This window comes from Psittacula echo (assembly GCF_963264785.1).
Source record: "Psittacula echo genome assembly, chromosome: 4".
Classification (NCBI taxonomy): Eukaryota; Metazoa; Chordata; class Aves; order Psittaciformes; family Psittacidae; genus Psittacula; species Psittacula echo.
The window spans coordinates 99,339,826-99,359,898 of NC_137738.1; the positions used below are offsets into that span (position 1 = coordinate 99,339,826).

The following is a 20,073-nucleotide window of genomic DNA, read 5'->3' on the forward strand; positions in this document are numbered from 1 at the left end:
TTTGAACACTGCCAGGCACGGGGCAGCCACAGCTTCTCAGGGCAACTTGTGCCAGTGTCTCACCACCCTCATCATAAGAAATTTCTTCCTTACGTCTAATCTATATTCACCCTCTTTCAGTTTAAAACTGTTGCCCCTTGTCCTGTCACTACTGAGCTGGTAAAAACTCTCCATCTTTCTTATAAGCCCCTTTTATGTATCGAAAAGTCACAACAAGGTTTCCCCAGTGCCTTCTCTTCTGCAGGCTGAACAAGCCCAACTTTCTCAGCCTGTATTCACAGAAGAGGTGCTCCAGCCCTTATGATCATTTTTGTGCCCCTTCTCTGAACCCACTGCAACAGATCCGTGCCTTTCTTGTACGGGGACCCCAGAGCCAGATACAGCAACAGAGGCAACACAGGGGCCTTATAAAGCACTGGCCAGGTTTCACAGAATGAATTTTCTGAAGTCGAGTCCCATGCATCACACAGAGCATTCTCACACCCTTTCAGTCAGGAAGCACCGCCCTGCCATGACAATTTTGGACCTTTTCCATTTGATGTCCTCTAACAATTTTCCAGGAGAAAGGCATATCAGCATGTAACAAAATTAAATCTTGCTTTTCGTAGTTACCACCCACAACCCTTTAAAAATGGTTGATGGATCCTATGGCTCAAATGTCAGGATAAAAAAGAAATGCTGCTCTAAACCCCATTTTATCAATCCTACAAAGTCCCATTTGATTAATATTCAAGTATTTTTCTTCTGCTGTCTGTAATTTCTCTAGGTCCTGAACCTGTAATAATCTTCTCCCCCTCCATGCCTCTAACTGAATTCTGTGAGTACTGTGGACCTAAACCCCCACCACCTGTAAGTCAGCCTGAGTGCATGCACTTCAAGGAGTTCTGTCAAGTCACAATATCAAAGGCTCAAACTACTTCACTTCAAAAGAGTTAATCATGCAAATATAGCAAAGCATGTGCATATTTGCCAGGTCAAGACCCTATTTGCCTGTAACAGTTAACATCCAACACAGAACTAAAAGAGAGAGAGGGATGGGTTGAGTAGTTTTTGCACCAGGAACAAATAAGTTGGATATGATCAAATATAGCTAGAAGGTTAAGAAAACTACGGTGAAGTTCAAAGTGAAAGCCTGACGTTTGCTGCTAATCCCTCAAATCTCATGCATGTGCTTTTTACCCTTCTTCACAAGAACTTCATGCATTAAAGTACACACACCAGAATGCCTGCAGGGTACGAGCTGGGACTCTCAGTTTTGCATAAAAGAATTTGATCCCACTCAGTATTAATGGGATTTAATGCCTTCTTTCCTTTTAATGCTCATTTTAATGCCCCATTTCTAACCTCCAACTTGTCTTGATACGCTTTATATCTACTGCAAGGATTTCAGCGAGGTGGAGATCTCAGAGCTAACTCAAGCCTGTTGGCCACCCACTGCATGCTAGTGAAGAGCACTCTTGGTTTTATAGTATCTCACGTTAAAGTACTGTGACTTTCTTTTTACAAAGCCCACTTCTTCACACTGTCAGAAAATGGAGATACAGCAGCACGGTCCTTTAAAACAACCATTAGCTTCGGTTACAGGAATCAAAAGCATCCCTTCTCACAGACAGCACAAACCAAGCTTTCACTTGGACACTCCCAGTTCAAGCCATATTATAATTAACGTTGCTTGGTGACCTCATGGGTATGCATTATGATAGATTTTAATTACATGGCCACGTGCTGCTCTCCCCATCTGTTTTGCCCAGCAGAAAAGCAAGCACTCTAATATTTCTTTTTAATCAACACAAATTTGTAACAGATCCTGAACCTATTGCTACACTGAGCGGGGATTTCCCCCCCAACAAACACATCACAGAGGTTATAATGTGAAGGAATTTATCTTCACAACACACCTGTATGATCAGAAAATAGCAACTCTAACATGCAGATTCTGAGGCCCACAGAAAGAAGGCCAACATATGCAAACAGGCAATGATAGATGAATACACACCCACATATTTACGCTCCCTCATTTTATGAGAGGAAGACAGTTCTATAGTAAATTCCTCCCAAAAATGTGCTGTGCCTGTCAAGCACCAGTAGTTATTTGATCAGCTTTGAAAAAAGAAAGAACTCAACTAACAAATGTAACTTGTAAAAAAAGAAGCAATTAAACTGGAAGCACATAGAAAGAGAAGGTACTATAGGCTGGGTGGATTTTTAATAAGACTTGCAAGAGAGAAGTTAAATGCTAAAAAAGGTAAGCTGTGGCTTGAAGAAATGAATTCAAGAAAAACAAAACCCTTTCTTCTTCTCCCAGAAAATGGCAAATCTACAGGCAATAATTAACTATCACCTTTGCAGCAGTACTTCTGATGCACTATTGAAGATAAAATGTTTCACTCTTTCAATAGGACAAGAGCATTCTGACCTTTGAAAGAACTGCAACTGACATTTTCTTCAGTTACCAAATAGAACCTCAAGGTTAAGCAGTTCTACTACCCATTTGCCCTGTTCTACAGATGGTGCTTTTTTTTTTAATTAAAAAAATCCCTCCAGTTTCCAAGAATTTAGATCTGAAAGTCATCACAGAAGTGAATTCTTCTGTTACTGTTTCACAAATGTTTCAATTAGAAACGCTATGATACTGAGTTTGCATAGCCCCATTAAGGCTGGGGAACAGGGAACTCTGGATTGTTTAGACCCACAGTAAAGGCCAGTAACTTCACAGGTCAGATCTGAAATCTCTTTCTGATGTTCATCTGGTTTTGGTCATAGGTCCTTAACATATCTCGATCCACATGATCTAAATCACAGCCCAGAGATCACAGCTAGCTTAGAGGACGTGCCTGTCTTGCTCACTATCTTTTCCCAGGGAATACAGAGAAGCTATTTGAGCAATAAATGCTGCTCAATCCCATTGCTCACAGCCTAATGCACAGAAAGCCAGGTGCGTTGCTGCCACCTAGGGCATGACAATATAGAAGGCAGACACTTCAACTGGAAAGAGGTGGAAGAACAGCTAGACCATTTAGATTGAGTTTCAGACAGAATAATTGGGGACGAAGGCAAAGAAAAAGAAAGACAAAGGGTCACAAAACACAGATCTGGCTCCAGAGGTAGCCAAAATCGGATTAACGTCTCCAGAGACAATGAGAATCCTACCATGACTATCCATCTTCTCTCACCTACCTGTCATCTCAGCACTGTGACACTGACTCCTTACAACTTCTCAAATCTGATAATTTCAAACACAGAAAAACAGGAAGAAAAAAAAAAGCTCCCTCTCCCATCCCCCTCCTGTACTTGGGAAGGCAGAACCAGCAAACAGTTGTTTCTGTTTCCTTTTTCAGATGTCTCATCCCACTCCGCCTTGCGATACAGATTTGATGTGTTAGATTTGCTGCCCAATATAACCCATTCTTCTCTGCTATTCCCCAGCCATCTGGTTCTCTTACAAGTCACCTTCAAACTCTCTGGGGAAATGTAGTGTTTCCTGTTTGTGCTGTTACAACATCCAGCAGAACAGAGCACTACACAGACACTATGGATGCAACTCACCTCACTTGGCAGCCACAGGTCTGGGACTTGCCTCCAGGGTAAGACAACTGTCTATATGCAGGAGGTGTCTCAACTCTCATGACAGTCAGATACAGCCACTACATTTTGCCAAGATGTGACTGAAACTCAACACACCTGAACATAGGCAGCTACTGGTACTTTGGATGGCGTACTTACCTCACCTTACTCTGTTCCAAGGCAGTGCCAATACCTTTACGTTCTCTGTCACATCTGCCAGCCCTTTGCAGGCACTTGGAGTAATTTAGGGTTTCTCAAATGGAAACAGCTGTATATGTTATGCAAAGTGGATTCCCCCACACTGTAGATGCTCAGCTACATCTTCTCAATAATACTGCACTTTCTGGAATGGGTGCTTAGAAATCCACAGCAAATAGACACCTAATCATAGAGAACAGATTGTTCTGCTTTCAGTCAGGCATCTTGTGCCATCTGAGATGCTTTGGGGTATCCAAACGGCTTATGTGGGGCAGGCAAATATGACACAGGACCTATGGATGGAAGACCCACAACCTTCTGAAGGCTAGGTGGAAAATCCCAGGGAACCTCCAGTGATACAGACAGTCAGTTGTGTGCAACTCAACTGAGCCTTAAGCATTTTAGGTTGGAGTTGAAGCCCCAAGACCTATCTGTCTACAATGTAGAATGCTTTCCCTTTGCAGTCAGAGAGGCATTTCCAGAGGATAGTCACCTCATTCCCCGTCTCCCCACTGACCATAAAATCAGGGACAGACCCAGATTAAAATACCCAGCTTCCAGAGAGATAAGTCAGGACAGGTGAATCTCTCTGTTCCTTCCAGTAACACAGAGAGAAGAGATTCATGGGAATGAATCGATGCAAAGCATTCATCCTCCCACCTCTCAGCTCATGGCTTTAAATTACTCTCACACATCAAACTAGACGATGTATCAGACTTGGTCAGCTGAAAAAGAAATGTATCTGAGGAGTTGATGTTCCAGTCAAACTACACCACTTTTCTTCTTCATGAAGAATGAAATATCAGGAGGTCTGATCAGAGAAGAAATCAGAAAGGTTCACTGCACTTGAGAAGAGCAACTAAGTGCTGAAAATCCTAAACAGAGCAGACATGGGAAAGAACAATCTTAACAAGAAGGGGGCCACAGTAGGAAGTTTGTTTCTCCTCTTTATAAACAAACTGGTTTTATCTACTTTTTCTTAAGTGAAGCAAAATGTTAGATGACAATAGCCCAGTTTAACACCTCAGGTTTAGTCAGGTTCTTTCTTGAACAGAGCTGCATGGAAATACTGCATAATATAAGCAGGCACTGATGCCCAGAACAAATGATTCCACATTCCCTTCACTTACCTGCCCATGTCTGGCCCTTCCCCTGTACTAAAACCTCAGAGGGGCTCTGCAACTCACATGCCTGAGAAACAGATGTAAATTAGTAGCAAATTACAAACCCGCAAATATCCATTTTTAGCAAGGACCAGCTCCTCAGCTGACGCTACAGAATAGTCACATGACCCTGGAGTAGAGTAAACACTGCAGGAGTGAGGACAAGCAGGTAGACAAGGAGGAAGAACAGACTAGACTCTTATGCCAGGAGTGCTGCTTTACCATAATGTTACATAGAGTATAAGGACTGCAACCCGTGTATGAGATCGCCTTGGCATGCACCTCCTCACAACATTGACAGATACGGCTCTATCCACAAATCAGACTGTGTAAATATCCATTTATCAGCTATCTCCTACAGAGTGTAAGTTACAATAGGGCTAACAGTCTACCAGGTAACCACACACATCACTTTGACATTACAGCTACCCCCAAAACATCCAAAAAGAGCAGATGTTCACAGCATGCAACAGGGTTCACCGCCTTAAGAATTCCTTCGTAGTCAAGGGACAGAGAAACACATTTCTTGGGAAGGGTTCAGCAGACAATTAAAGCAGATCAAATGAAATGTATCATAAATAAGCCACTGTCCATCATATTTGAAAAATCATGGCAGTCAGGTGAAGTTCCTGATGACTGGAGAAAGGGAAATATAACCCCCATTTTCAAGAAGGGGAAAACGGATGGCCCAGCGAACTACAGACCACTCAGTCTCACCTCCATGCCTGGCAAAATCTTGGAGCAGATTCTCCTGGAAGGCATGCTAAGGCACATGAAAAACAACAAGGTGCTTGATGACAGCCAGCATGGCTTCACTGAGGGGAAATCCTGCCTGACCAATTTGGTGGCCTTCTATGATGGGGCTACAAAACTGATGGACAGGGGTAGAGCAGTTGACGTCATCTACCTGGACTTGTGCAAAGCGTTCGACACTGTCCCACATGACATCCTTGTCTCTAAATTGGAGAGACATCAATTTGATGGGTGGACCACTCGGTGGATAAAGAACTGGCTCGATGGCCGCACGCAAAGAGTTGTGGCCAATGGCTCAATGTCCGGCTGGAGACCAATAACGAGTGGTATCCCTCAGGGATCGGTGTTGGGACTGGTCTTGTTCAACATCTTTGTCGGTGACATGGACAGTGGGATTGAGGGCGCCCTCAGCAAGTTTGCCGATGGCACCAAGCTGTGCGGTTCGGTTGATATGCTGGAGGGAAGGGAGGCCATCCAGAGGGACCTTGACATGCTTGTGAGGTGGGCTGATGCCAACCTTATGAAGCTTAACCATGCCAAGGTCTTACACCTTCAGAGCAATCCCAGGCACAGCTACAGGTTGGGCAAAGAAGAGATTCAGAGCAGCCCTGCAGAGAAGGACTTGGGGGTGTTGGTTGATGAGAAAATGAACATGAGCTGACTTCAGGGTGCGCTCACAGCCCAGAAAGCCAACCATATCCTGGGCTGCATCAAGAGGAGTGTGACCAGCAGGTCGAAGGAGGTGATCCTGCCCCTCTACTCTGCTCTCGTGAGACCTCACCTGGAGTATTGTGTGCAGTTCTGGTGTTCTCAACATAAAAAGGACATGGAACAGTTGGAACAAGTCCACAGGAGGTCCATGAGGCTGATCAGGGGACTGGAGCACCTCCCATATGGAGACAGGCTGAGAAAGTTGGGGCTGTTTAGCCTGGGGAAGAGAAGGCTGCGTGGAGACCTCATAGCAGCCTTCCAGTATCTGAACGGGGCCTACAAGGATGCTGGAGATGGACTATTCATCAGAGACTGTAGTGACAGGACAAGGGGTAACGGGTTCAAACTTAAACAGGGGAAGTTTAGACTGGATATGAAGAAGTTCTTTACTGTAAGGGTGGTGAGGTGCTGGCACAGGTTGCCCAAGGAAGTTGTGAATGCTCCATCCCTGGCGATATTCAAGGCCAGGTTGGACGAAGCCTTGGGTGGCATGGTTTAGTGTGAGGTGTCCCTGCCCATGGCAGGGGGGTTGGAACTAGATGATCTTAAGGTCCTTTCCATCCCTAACTATTCTAATATTCTAAATGCACCTTTTTTCCATCGATTCAATATACAGTCCCAGGTAAGACAGCATAAGTGGACAAGCACATGCTATAGATGACTTAAAACAGGTGAAATGAATCTCATGTGCTATGTTGTCAAACCTTTACTCTGCAGATATCATGGAAAATACAATCCAACTCAGTAATGTTTCATACAGACACTTTCTCATAAAACTCTGTTAGTAAGGATTTTAAAAACCATGTCAAGGCTAACAGATCAAGGCTAACCTACCAAGTACATTCTTAAGTAAATTATTATTTATTTCATGTTTGTGCACCAAGTCCTATTGCTGATATATATATCAGAGAAATTAATTTTGTAGCAGGACTTATAAAATGTTAATTGGTTTCTATTTGTCAACCCATAATGCAAAATGCCTTCAAGGCAACAACAGTCATTGTTGCTTTGAGCTCCTGGAATAAAAAGTTCAATTAATATATGTATAATACTGCTATTGCAGTACTGGCACAGACTGTGTTGTCCTATCAAGGACCTTTATCTAGGGAGGCTGTGATGACGAAGTATCTGCTACATCAGGGCCAAAATAATCAAAGCTGATTAAGAAAGTGATCACTGACACAGCGCTGATTAAACATTTACCATAAATTGAACAACATCTTCAGGCTTGTGCTTTGCTGATTTGAAGGCAGCCAGTCGGGTAACAACGACAATGTGATACTCTACGTGGCCAGACATCATCTTCCCACGGATTTCCTGGTATTCTGGCACTGACAAATCCAGCCCCGTGTGTGTATTCTGAATTTGCCTAGGGAAGAAAATAAAAGCAGAGTTCAGGCATTGGCACAAAGACTCCCTGAGGATCTAGTTCAAAGCTCAAGAAAGTCAGTGAAAAGATTCTCATTTCAACAAACACCTATCAGGACTGAGCAAGTTAAAGTAATACATGATCTTCTGAAGCTGCCTTCTCGTTTTGACTATCTGATGGACAGTCATTGTTGCTAAATAGCAGAAAGGACATGCTAGCTAAAGTACCTCAGGTTTCCCACAGAAAATCCCACTGGAAACAAAAACACCTGTCCTTTCATAAGCATTTAAAGTAGGCAAATGATCACAACATTAACCTCTGAGAGTTGTCAACAGTCAGAATCATCAATGCTCCTCTTGGAGGAATATGCAACAAGGGAGCTGCTTCTGCAGTTTATTCAACACATTTTCTTCTCCTGTCAGCTTCAGATCCACAGGACCATGGCATCATCTTTCCCCTGGATTCGCACCCAAGGAATCATTTATGACATTTTTGCAATAGGAATGCCAGGATCATATTATAGTGCTCACACATCAAGAGTAAGACAAGCAGCTGCTATTGGGGCACAAGAGAACGGTATATTTAATGACATAAACAGCTGTTTCAATAGGCTGGAAGCCAAACTGGTCAGTGATCCTTTCCCCGAAGTTACTTCTATGCCAAGCACATTCACTGTTGCTGTTACCAAGCACTCTGCCATAAACAAAAGAAGTTTATCACCCCGAGCATTGAAAACACTGTCCTGAGTTCAGCAGTGGCAGTCATTTTTCTCCTTCTTAGTAACTGGTGCAGTGCTGTGTTTTTGACTTTTAGCCTGGGAACAGCACTGATAACACCAATGTTTTTAGTTGGTGCTCAGTAATGTTTAGTCTGACCAAGGACTTTGTGAGTCTCATGCTCTGCCAGGGAGCAGGGGAAGCCAGAAGGAAGCAGAGACAGGACGCCTGACCCAAACAACCAAAGAAGTATTCCATACCACAGCACGTCACGCCCAGGATATAAACTGGGGGGCAGTTACCCAGAAGGGTCAGATCACTGCTCAAGTTTGGCTGGGTATTGGTCAGCAGGTGGTGAGCGGTTGTATTCTCTTCCCTTGTTATTTCCCTTATTATTATTATTGGTGGTAGCAGTAGTGGTTTGTGTTATACCTTAGTTACTGGACTGCTCTTGTATCAAGCCGTGGGAGTTACATTCTTTCGATTCTCCTACCCATCCCTTCGGGAGCCGGGGGGCGGGGGGAGGAAGGTGGGGGAGTGAGCGAGCAAGCTGCATGGTACGGAGCTTAAAACATGACAAACACTGAACACATCTCCAATTGCATCCTTCCTATATGTGAGTGAATGTTTTTTAAAAGCATTTTAAAAGCACGACAGTTAAAAAAAAATAAAATCTTTCCATTAAATGTTTTTTCTGCTTTTTATTTTTAACCTTAGCTGTATAGGGAATGTCAAATCCCATCTTCCCTGGACTTCCTATGGATTGCAGAGGCGTCATGTGAAATTCTTGCCTCTTCCTTTAGGAAGTTTAGATTCATTAGCACAGATGCCCTTTCATCTAAGGACACATAGAATCATAGAACCATAGAATAGTTAGGGTTGGAAAGGACCTTAAGATCATCTAGTTCCAACCCCCCTGCCATGGGCAGGGACACCTCACACTAAACCATGCCACCCAAGGCTTCGTCCAACCTGGCCTTGAACACTGCCACGGATGGAGCATTCACAACCTCCCTGGGCAACCCATTCCAGTGCCTCACCACCCTCTCAGTAAAGAATTTCTTCCTTACATCCAATCTAAACTTCCCCTGTTTAAGTTTGAACCCGTTACCCCTTGTCCTATCACTACAGTCCCTAGTGAAGAGTCCCTCTCCAGCATCCTTGTAGGCCCCGTTCAGATACTGGAAGGCTGCTATGAGGTCTCCATGCAGCCTTCTCTTCCCCAGGCTGAATAGGCCCAACTTTCTCAGCCTGTCTCCATATGGGAGGTGCTCCAGTCCCCTGATCAGCCTCGTGGCCCTCCTTTGGACTTGTTCCAACTGTTCCATGTCCTTTTTATGTTGAGGACACCAGAACTGCACACAATACTCCAAGTGAGGTCTCACGAGAGCAGAGTAGAGGGGCAGGATCACCTCCTTCGACATGCTGGTCACACTCCTCTTGATGCAGCCCAGGATATGGTTGGCTTTCTGGGCTGTGAGCGCACCCTGAAGTCAGCTCATGTTCATTTTCTCATCAACCAACACCCCCAAGTCCTTCTCTGCAGGGCTGCTCTGAATCTCTTCTTTGCCCAACCTGTAGCTGTGCCTGGGATTGCTCTGACCCAGGTGTAGGACCTTGCACTTGGCATGGTTAAACTTCATAAGGTTGGCATCAGCCCACCTCACAAGCATGTCAAGGTCCCTCTGGATGGCATCCCTTCCCTCCAGCATATCAACCGAACCGCACAGCTTGGTGTCATCGGCAAACTTGCTGAGGGCGCCCTCAATCCCACTGTCCATGTCACCGATAAAGATGTTGAACAAGACCAGTCCCAACACCGATCCCTGAGGGACACCACTCGTTACTGGTCTCCAGCAGGACATCGAGCCGCTGACTACAACTCTTTTCATGTGGCAACATGAGGCGTATGAGCTTAAAATACACTTTAAAGAGGTTTAAACAACCTGGTTTCAAAGAAAGTTTCAAAAGACTCTTCTCATCATGTCAAAACTTGACCAGTTCTTTTGAAACTTGAGTTTTCCCAAGAAGTCAACCTCTGAATCTCCCATACAAAACTGAATAAAAAGCTTTTAAAGAGAATATCTTGAGAGTTCTCTATAGATCAGACAGCAGCAAACAAGGGCACAGGCCAAATTTTGTACCCAATCCTCTTTGCAAGCCGTGTTTAAAACATTAGGGCTTTAACAATAGCTGTACCATCGCCAGGATTTTATAGTAGATATCTAAACGGAATCCTGTTTGCTCTGATTCTGTTTTTTTCTGCCAAAGACTTGACTTTACACTATCAGTCAAAATTTTGTTTTCAGTTACACGTTGCTGGGCTCTAAACACAGAGTCAATGGTGTTTCTGTATAAATACAGAGGTGCTTGGCTTTCACACAGCAGTCTGTCGAACCCATAAGTAACAGTCATTATCTGGAGTGTTGTAGCCTTCAGTGGCATCCAAAATGCAGACTCAAAGGACACCTTCCAGTAAAATCAGCTGGATCTGTGTTTTTTAGAATATACCTGCAACAAATGGAATGCTTTTCACTAGTCACTCCGGAATTGTGACTGCAGCTATGACTGCAGCAAAAAAGTCTACTGGATGGTACTCAGAAGTGACTTACTTTTGCTAACAGCCAAAGAGTATAAATGACAGATAAAGCTGCTTTTCACCTCTGATGTAAATAAAAGAAAAAACCACCAGTAAACTATCCTTCCTGAGTGGCCTTACTTAGCTTAAAATGCCAACCACGTACAGATGTTCCAAGATGACACGACTTCACTGTAAGAGCTGCTGCATCAAAGAGTCTAAAAATGTCATGAAGTTAATAAGCACCTTCTCTACACCCAGGGTTTTTCTTTTAAAGTCTGAGCTAAAATGACTGTAACGGAAAGCAATTACAGGGAGGGGAAAGAGCTACATTTTTGTTTGTTTGCTTCAGGCCTGTAATCACTTTCATTATCATCTCTTACAGGAAACCCACCCCTATTATCTCTTCCATAGCAACAGGATTGTATGGTTTTTAAACATAAAAATAATTTTAAATTAACAGAAAGCACGGAGGCTGAGACAGATACAGTGTAATACCAAAGCACACACTAGTTCTTGTAACGCCTTAGTTTCAAAATAAGCAGTCCCAGTGTCTTAATTCATTTGATACTGTTGTTGTTATTCAAATGGAAGCACCACCTACAAATTCCAAGACAATATCGTTTCCTTGCATTTTTCATATCAAACTCAACTATTTTTACACTAGCAGTTTTACAAAAGAAGCAAAAGGATTAAGTTGGTTGTTTAAACTGGACACACAGGTTTACTGCTTCTGTTCTGTATTTAAATCTAGCTTGTGTAACTCTCAGCTTTTGACTACAATACAGGCAGCTCAGGGAAGACTTGGGCATGTGATTAACTTTCCACTTCACCTAACTACAAGGAGACCATTCATACCAGTAACCCTGTGCTAGCACAATCAGATCATACAGGATCGGCATGTGACAGAGGAAGCAGGAACTATATAAAGGTCAGATGAACAGTGTACACAGTTCATGGAAGAGCCACAGTTTTTCATTCCTGTCTTTTGATTTGCATATAACATAGAGGTTTTATACTTTAATAAATCTGCTTTCTGTGCTGAAAGGCCAGGATGAGTGAGGGGTGAAAAGCAGCCATTGCAAGGAAGAAAGCAAAGTAAGAGATGTAAGTGCTGTGACCAGAGAAAAACTTTATTCCAGTGTCTGTGTGGCCAGGAGAGCAAACTCTGCACTTTCTGCCTCAATAAACTTAGCCCTATCAGCAGCACCCAGCTCCAGCAACCTCTGCCCAAAAGGGAACAAACTGTGACAACTCAGGCCATAGTAAAAGGAGAAAGAACTTGTACAGCTATCTTACTCATTAAGTGAAGGCAAAGTATCAGATACAAATTAGCCAGCAAACATTTTCATTTCTTTGTATATTCTAACTACAAGTATGTAGATTATTTAAATTTCCATAGCAACAAGGAATCCTATTCCCAGACTCAGTACCTACAAAGTGAAAAAGGTCACAATTATACAGCTATCTTATCTCACAAGTTAGAAAAGATATTCAGTTGCTAAAGCCTTAATCCCACACATATCTATCCACTTTTATGACTGAAAGCATTCCAATAGCAGTGGGACAATTTGCAAGTGATAACGTCTATTGACTGCAAAATAAATCCTGGTGTTCAGATTTCCATGTCCAAGGCTAAACTTAATATAAAGTCAGTCATACAAAACATGCATGTGAGTTAAGTCAGATACGTTTGAAGGTTCAAGGCTACCGCTCCAAAGGAAGTCAGGTCCTGACACAGCCAAATATTTAAGGATTAAAATAATGGCTTTGAAGTTAATGTGATTGAAATAGTTGCTACTTATGTCCTAGGAGGTAGGTGAGAGACTTAGGACCTTGCTGAATCAACACTTCTGCTCCTTATGTCGCATCTGATAGGGAACTGCTTTCATGTGGTCAAATTTCTTGTAGGGGTAAAAAAGAAAAAAAGTTAGATATCTCTATCCTATAAAGATTGCCACAAGCATTTTCTTCTTGAAGCATTTCTCTTGAGGGTTCATTCACCACATCTAGGAATATATAGGTTCTAAAAGTTTAATGCAACTGAAAACAGCACCTGTGCAGCCACCTAGGGCATGGTTTCAAGAAGGTAGGAAAACAGTAAACTTATTTGGCCTTTGCTGGCCTAACCTCAAGCCAGATGGGCTCTCTACGGCTTAGAGGACATAAGGATTGGGGCTCAGGGCATGGTGGTGGGAAATACGAGTCACCCAAAAGCACCGACTACATTATAGAATCATAGAATGGTTTGGGTTGGAAGGGACCTTAAAGCTCATCCAGTTCCAACCCCCCTCTCATGGGTAGAGACACTTTCCACTAGACCAGGCTGCTCCAAGCCCCGATGTCTCAAAAATGCTGGTGCACGCTTCAGGATGAATTCTAATTCCTTCTGACCAACTTCAAAACACTGGCAAGGAGATGTTTCTGGAGGGTGGGAGCACACGCTGCAGTGTTAAACAATGCGGACGGGAACGATCCTAAGTTACCACAGGAGGAAGGGGCCAAACAGCTGTAGTTACACACGACAGGACAGACACCAGTGATCTCTCCCGGCTGTAAAATGCCAGCAAACTCGAGGAACCGCCTATATCCGGAGTGTCTCCGGGGCAAATCCCGCACCAGCCACCCACCGCCCACCTTGACCTCGCCTGAGCGGCCACCGCCCCTTGGCCTCCCCTAAGCGGCCGCCCGGGGGTCTATTCCCTTTTCTTCCCTTCCCTTCCGCTCTCCCGACTGCGCCGTGGGAGCAGCTGCGCGGACCGTGCCCCATGAAGGGAAGGCCGCGGCGATCGGCCCGCGGCCCGCAGCCGCTGAGACGAAGTTGAGTCTGGCGGCGGGGCCGCTGCCCTCTTCCTCCTACCCCTCCTGGTACCTGGTGGTGACCAGCACGGCGGGGGCTGGGCTGTGCTGCATGGCGCGGGGAAGAGGCGCCGTTCCGGGAGGAGAGGCCGCGTCCGGCTGTGAAAGGGTCCCGCCTCCTTTCCCTCGGGCTGGCAGTGGCCGCCCGGCCGGATGTCTCTTGGCGGGCGGCCTGGGTGCAAAACGTGGGGAAGAGCGTGTCCTGGGGTGAGAAAAGGACAGTGCAGATCGTAGTCGGCAGGATTCGAACCTGCGCGGGGAGACCCCAATGGATTTCTAGTCCATCGCCTTAACCACTCGGCCACGACTACCCCAACGGGTGAATGGGTTGGCTCACAAGCTGCACTAATTGACACTCCGCTCTCTGTTCTCTATGGTACCGAAACACTTCCAAACCTCGTCTCTGCTCTCCTTCCACAGTACCTGTCTGCTCGCGTACCTGCTGACTGCACACGCAGGCACTTGCAACGGTTTCCTTCAGCACAAGAAGCACTGACAGGCAGTATAATAGGAAAGGGCTTGGGATGTTGCCTGGTGCTCTTACCCCACGAGGAGTGCATCCCCTCCTTGTGGGATAAAAGCACCCACACCACTCCCGTATCAAACCTCTGCCCTGCAGGGTCACAGATCAGGGAGACCCTGCTCTGAAGCACTTTCCAACCCCTTGCTCCCAGACACGTGTGTAGATATTACAGACCCAATCAGGCAGGCAGGGGAGGGTGACTTCATAGAATGCTTGGGTTGGGGGGGACATTAAAGGTCACACAGTTCAACCCTCTGCCATGGGCAGGAACACCTTCCACAAAACCAGGTTGCTCAAAGCTCCCTCCAACCTGGCTCAGGAACGGTGAGCATCAGCTGTGTTTGCCTCTGGATTAATTTCTCTGACCACTAGAGAGCACTCAAATACAAGCTATAGACCAGGGACGGGTTGCTGATATTACCTCCAATCTCGCTGTATGTCACCCTTTGGAGTCAGCTACCCAGCTCCTGTCTGACACTGCTTACTTGCACGAGCAATCCCACTGATTCCAGTCTAACTCTCAGTTTATGCTCAAAACCTGAATCTGGGACCAGTTGCACTGGGATTTTCAACAGAGCTGAAGCTGGGCAGTGATACGACCACATTTGCAGGTAGGACTGATGTTTGTATTTACATTTTATGCACAGTTTTTCTCCCAATAGCTAAACAAAGAGCCTTTCACTGACACAGCCCAGATGAGCTCTCAGCCAGCTGCCTCAGCATGAGGTTATCGGGGACCAAGTGGAAGTAGGATGAAAAAAAAGGGTGAAAAAAGAAATGCTAAAGGTTAGAAATCAGTGGCCTACAGCAGAAGCTGTAGGCTCCCGTGACCCTGTTCTCTGTGGCCTCTCCTTACATTAGCATGGGGTTTTTCTGCCAGATGACAGATCATTCATTCTTCATCCATTGGGGCGGAGCAGGCAAGGAAATACAGGGATAAATGGTGGAGATACAGCAAGTATCTCCCTCCCAGTACTCAGAAAGGGACACAAACACATTTGCTCTCCTTTGACAGATGTGACTCAAAAGCTGTCCTGGTGGCCCTTCCTGTGGCAACCTAAAAAACATGTGAAAGAAGTTTGCAAGGACTTGGGCAAGCTCAGATGGCTTGGCAGCTGCATAGCTTATGATCTGACACCTGTGAAGTATCCAGGTCCTCTGGAGAGCACACTGTCCAATGCCTGTGACATAACTGACAACCAGGTCCTGGCCTCCTTGGGGAATGACTTAGTGCTAAATTTGGGACCGTTTGGCGAGCAGGCAATGGGAAACACTGGTGGTGAGGAGTGCATTGGAGGGCAGCTGTTGCAGACACTCCAGGACTGAGAAATGAAGGGAACAGTTGTCCCTTCAGCCCTGGCTAGGACATGGAAAAAGCATGTTTGCACCAGGTAGCCTTCTGCCACATGTGCTGAAGGACTGCCCACTAGCCATCTTATACAGGTTCTGAGTTCCCATAAAGGGTTAAAATGAGGAAGAAAACCCTCCCAAGGCCTGTTAAAATACTGAGTGATTTGTGGCTGGCATCTGTTCATTCAGTTTGATGCAAATGTAATGCAGCCCTACAGTTTAATCCCTCCTCTGTTCCCCATGAGGGCACAAGGGGATGGGGGTCTCCATCAAGGCCTAGGTGTGACCCCATGAACTCATCCCAGGGTCACGTCTGTCTCCTGTATGCTGAGCAGGGACCAGCTCTCTCAGTACTGCATCTCTGCCTGGGTGTGATTCTTGGCAGCCCATGGATTTGCTTTTCATCTCCCCCAAGACAGCAGGCAAACAGCAGTGAGTTTATAAGCCCGGGAGGAATTGTCCACCAATTTTTGATACCCTGGCAGAGGACTTTGTATATAATCATGGCAGGATGAGAAGAAATCAGAGCCCTGCTTAGGGTATAGTAAATAAAATGGGGGAGGAGAGCAAAAGCAAGAGCAGAGGAACATATTTAAAACCAAAACAAATTTGCTATGAAAACACAGTTGAAGAGCTGAACATGAAACCTTTTTTCAGTCTTGATTCATATTGGGAGAAATACAATATTATTGAATTACTGAAAAAACCTGCACTAGAGTAATAGGATTCCAGTGAGGTGGCCAATCACTTACCACTCCTAACACTACTTGTTTTCAGATAACAATTACAAAACCCAGATGTGAACCACTAGGAGATTTTATGTTAGGACTGGGCTTCTCTATGAGTTTCAAAGGTAGCCAAAATGGTAGATTTAAAGTTCAGTCTTGTTATAGGATGTGGTAAGGTTGTTGATAGCTTGTCAAGGCAGTCTTTTAATCTATACATCTCCTAAACTCAAGATAGATTTATTCCAGTAAGAAGAAAGGAGACTTATATAACTGTTCTTCATTATGCTTCATGCTTTCCCCCTTTAAACAGTTAACCTGTAACATGGTGAACCGCATGTCAGAAATAGTCTAGTAGAAATGACAGGTAATCCCTGCTGAAAGATAAACTTAGCTCTTGAACTGCTGCAACTCTGGAATTGAAATTCCACCTCTCAAGTCTGGGCGTCCTAGGTGAACCATGGATAAATTTCATGGTAGCCAGTAAGGAAGAAAAGATGAGATTTCTTGGTTTGCCCCAGTTGAATAAAACCAAGTCTTAAAATACAGAAAATTGTCTGTATTATTAAAAAATCACAGATACAGTAGATAGATACAGCAACCTTCCCCTCCATTCCCCCCCAAATAAATGGTGGGATTTGAGTAGTTGACTCTTTACATAGATACAATGAAATGAGTATCTCCCCAGACCAAGGAAATATGAAGGGTCAGTGATTGCACAAGTTTCCAGGTAAATTCCCAAATATGTTGCCAAGTTTTTCAACTTCAACTCTTCACCATGCACCTGACCTAAGCTGTTGCCCAAAGACTTTACCTTGATTTCCCTCACTCACACCAAATAAGCTTGGAGGTGTTTATGTCCATGGTAATTTATTTGGTTGGAGATAAACAAGAGCCCAAGGTCTGCTTGGCTTTGGTGCTGACTCCTGGTTGCTCATTACCTTTGTGACATGTGGAGATGACTCCCTTTATGAAGATCTTGCTTGCAGGAGTAAGAAAAGGCCGAGGTTCATGGACATGCAGGCTCCTTTGCTGAACTACTCATCACAACGCAGTTTGAGCCAGTCAAGTTAGAACTGGATAGATTTTGTTCCTGATTTCTTTTTAAAATTAGGAAACATTTCTGGGACATTGTTGGAACAATTCCTCCATTTTATGAGTGATTCTGGATCTCACTGAATTCTCCCAATTGGAAAAATTGCAGCTTTCTGAATTAGCAAGGGGCTAGGAGGGAAGAGGGTGTTAATATGTTGTTCTTCAACATTTCTTCCTAAAAAAAGAAGGTATATGCAGTTGCTGTCTGTATATGCCAGTCTAGCTGTCTGCTCCCAATCTAATAACATTGTAATAACCCGATGGCCAATTTTAACCAAATACAACAAAAGACGAGCTGGCTGGACAACTTATAGCTATTCCAACTACTGTAACATGCTGGCAGCACAATATGTGAGAGGCCGACATTTGTGTCCCTCTAAAGGAAAGCCTGAAGCAGAAACCTGTTTGATATGGCTTGCCAAAGGATCAGTTGCTTCTTGTGCACCTCCAGTGTGGGATGGAAGTATAAGGGAAGAGCAATACGGATTTTTTTGTTAGACTGAGTTGCATTAGTTCTGCTGCTCTGTTTTCAATTCAAGATAACCAGTTTGGCAGATGCTGTGACAGACAGATTGCAATGACCCAACTATTCCTTGGTGACAGTAAGCCAGAACAGAATTACCCAGTTGTCCAAGGAGATGTGTAAGTATGCCTCTGTCTCACAGCAGAACCAGTACAACCTATCTTGTCAACCAGTTCTTCACACATAGCCACAGTAGGAAAGTGACTATCTTTCCAAGTCAATGCTATGTAATTCAGGAGCTGAGTTTTGCTCACAAAAACAGTGTTGTTTTACAACAAACATTTCAAGTCAGATGTTCTAACTCTTACTTAGAAAGTCAGACTCTGGGTTTCAACAGGTCATGGGCATGGGCTTCTGAAATCTGTGGGGTTTAGTGAAGGTATTAGTGATTGCATATTATTGATTGCAATTGTAAAGGTGTTACAAAGCAGTAGCAGTTTGCCTATCCAGTTACACACAGTGAGATTATTCTTGCTTAAAATCAGATTTTGATCTGCTCAGCATCTTCCTCTGCGCTGATCTGGCAGACTGGCCTTGCAGGCAGGAGAGAAATGGGACACATTTCTGGGAGCACTAGAGTCTGTTTCAGGTGCTCATTTGATGATGATTTATGCCCTAAAATTTCCTACTTTTCTCCAGTGGCTGTCAGGGGAATATAGCAACTAATTTAGGTGTTCAGGTCTTAACTCAGCTGTTCAGCTATGGTTTAGTGCCATTGAAGAGACCTTGGTGTATTCCACATGGGCTCCAGCTGCTGCTCTAAAGGGCTGCAGGCTTTCATCACCAGGCAGATGTCTTGGATCTCTGGTACATTTCAGTGTACAGTGTCTATGTCTAGGCAATGGAATGAGGCCTAAATGGTTGAAATTCATGACCTTAGAAGCAAGTGTCACCACACTGATGCCCTCATGTGCATTAAATATATATATACTTACTACAGTAATTGAAAATGAAGTCACTACAGTCTCTGGAGCCTAATGAGCGGTACAGCTGATGCATGTCTAGCAAATCTTACCTTTACATTGTAGATCAAGTGAAAGGAATCCATTCTAAATGCTTCTTTATTACAATTCTCCGAACCAGTAACTACTAAAAGTTAGATATTGTATGGGTGCTGGAGATTTTGTAGAAATGATGGTTGTCCTTGAGGAAAACACAGCTTTAGAGATAGATGTAGGCATTTATGGTACAATGGCATAGCACACAATTTGGATAGTTTTCTCAATTTATCAGCTTTCTGTAATGCAAGAAGTAGCAACCACCACCTGGTGAGAGAAACAGTCAGGCTGAAGAACGTGGAAATGAGTTCTCCTTGAGAGACCATACTTGAGATATCACATTGTTCTAGCTGGTCCTACAACCAGCTGTATCCATTTCCTCTTCATATGATGGGAGCATCTGCTGAAATCAGTCACTCAGGTGTTCAAAGCTACAATTACAAAACCAGAATGGTAAATGCTACCCAAGCATTACAGAGTCAGGTGAGTTGGTCAGTGAAGTAGTGTGCTGAGCAAGGAAGTAGAAAGAGAGACCCAGGAATCATGGAAAGAACTGTTTTCATGGAAGGTGCTCTTCCTTCCTGAGAACCCATCAAGAATGTCTGTACTGACCCTGTGCAAGGTTGGAAGTACACATATAGTACCTATAGTATTTCTTTAACTCTGCCCAAAGTGCTTGCAAAAGCGGGGACCCATTACTACAGAGAGGGAAAAACTAAAATGTGAGGGAGGGTGGCTGTCCCAAGGTTCCAGCCAGTGATGGCATAGGTCCATCTCCAAGACAGTGCTCTTCATTGCTTTTGCTGCCAACTTCTCAGCTCCTCACCAAATATCAAAAGTCTGGACTTTCTTTCTTCTGCTGCTGTTTTTTGCATATCTAAGGTTCACCCAAACCTTGCTAGAATAAACTTTTGAAGGAATAAAAGCAAGACTATGGATAATCTTTAC

General features: G+C 44.3%; 1 protein-coding gene across 1 annotated transcript in view; it reads right to left on the reverse strand.

Moving 5' to 3' along the window:
* The window catches only part of HS1BP3 (HCLS1 binding protein 3), a gene marked incomplete at both ends in the record, with an annotated part of 49,025 nt that extends 35,060 nt beyond the window's left edge, over positions 1 to 13,965 (reverse strand). The window contains 2 exons of the mRNA XM_080616367.1: positions 7,593 to 7,758; positions 13,925 to 13,965. Of these exons, the coding sequence (XP_080472493.1) occupies positions 7,593 to 7,758; positions 13,925 to 13,965 (207 nt within the window). The remainder of the gene's footprint in view (positions 1 to 7,592; positions 7,759 to 13,924) is intronic.
* Positions 13,966 to 20,073: the final 6,108 nt, after the last annotated feature.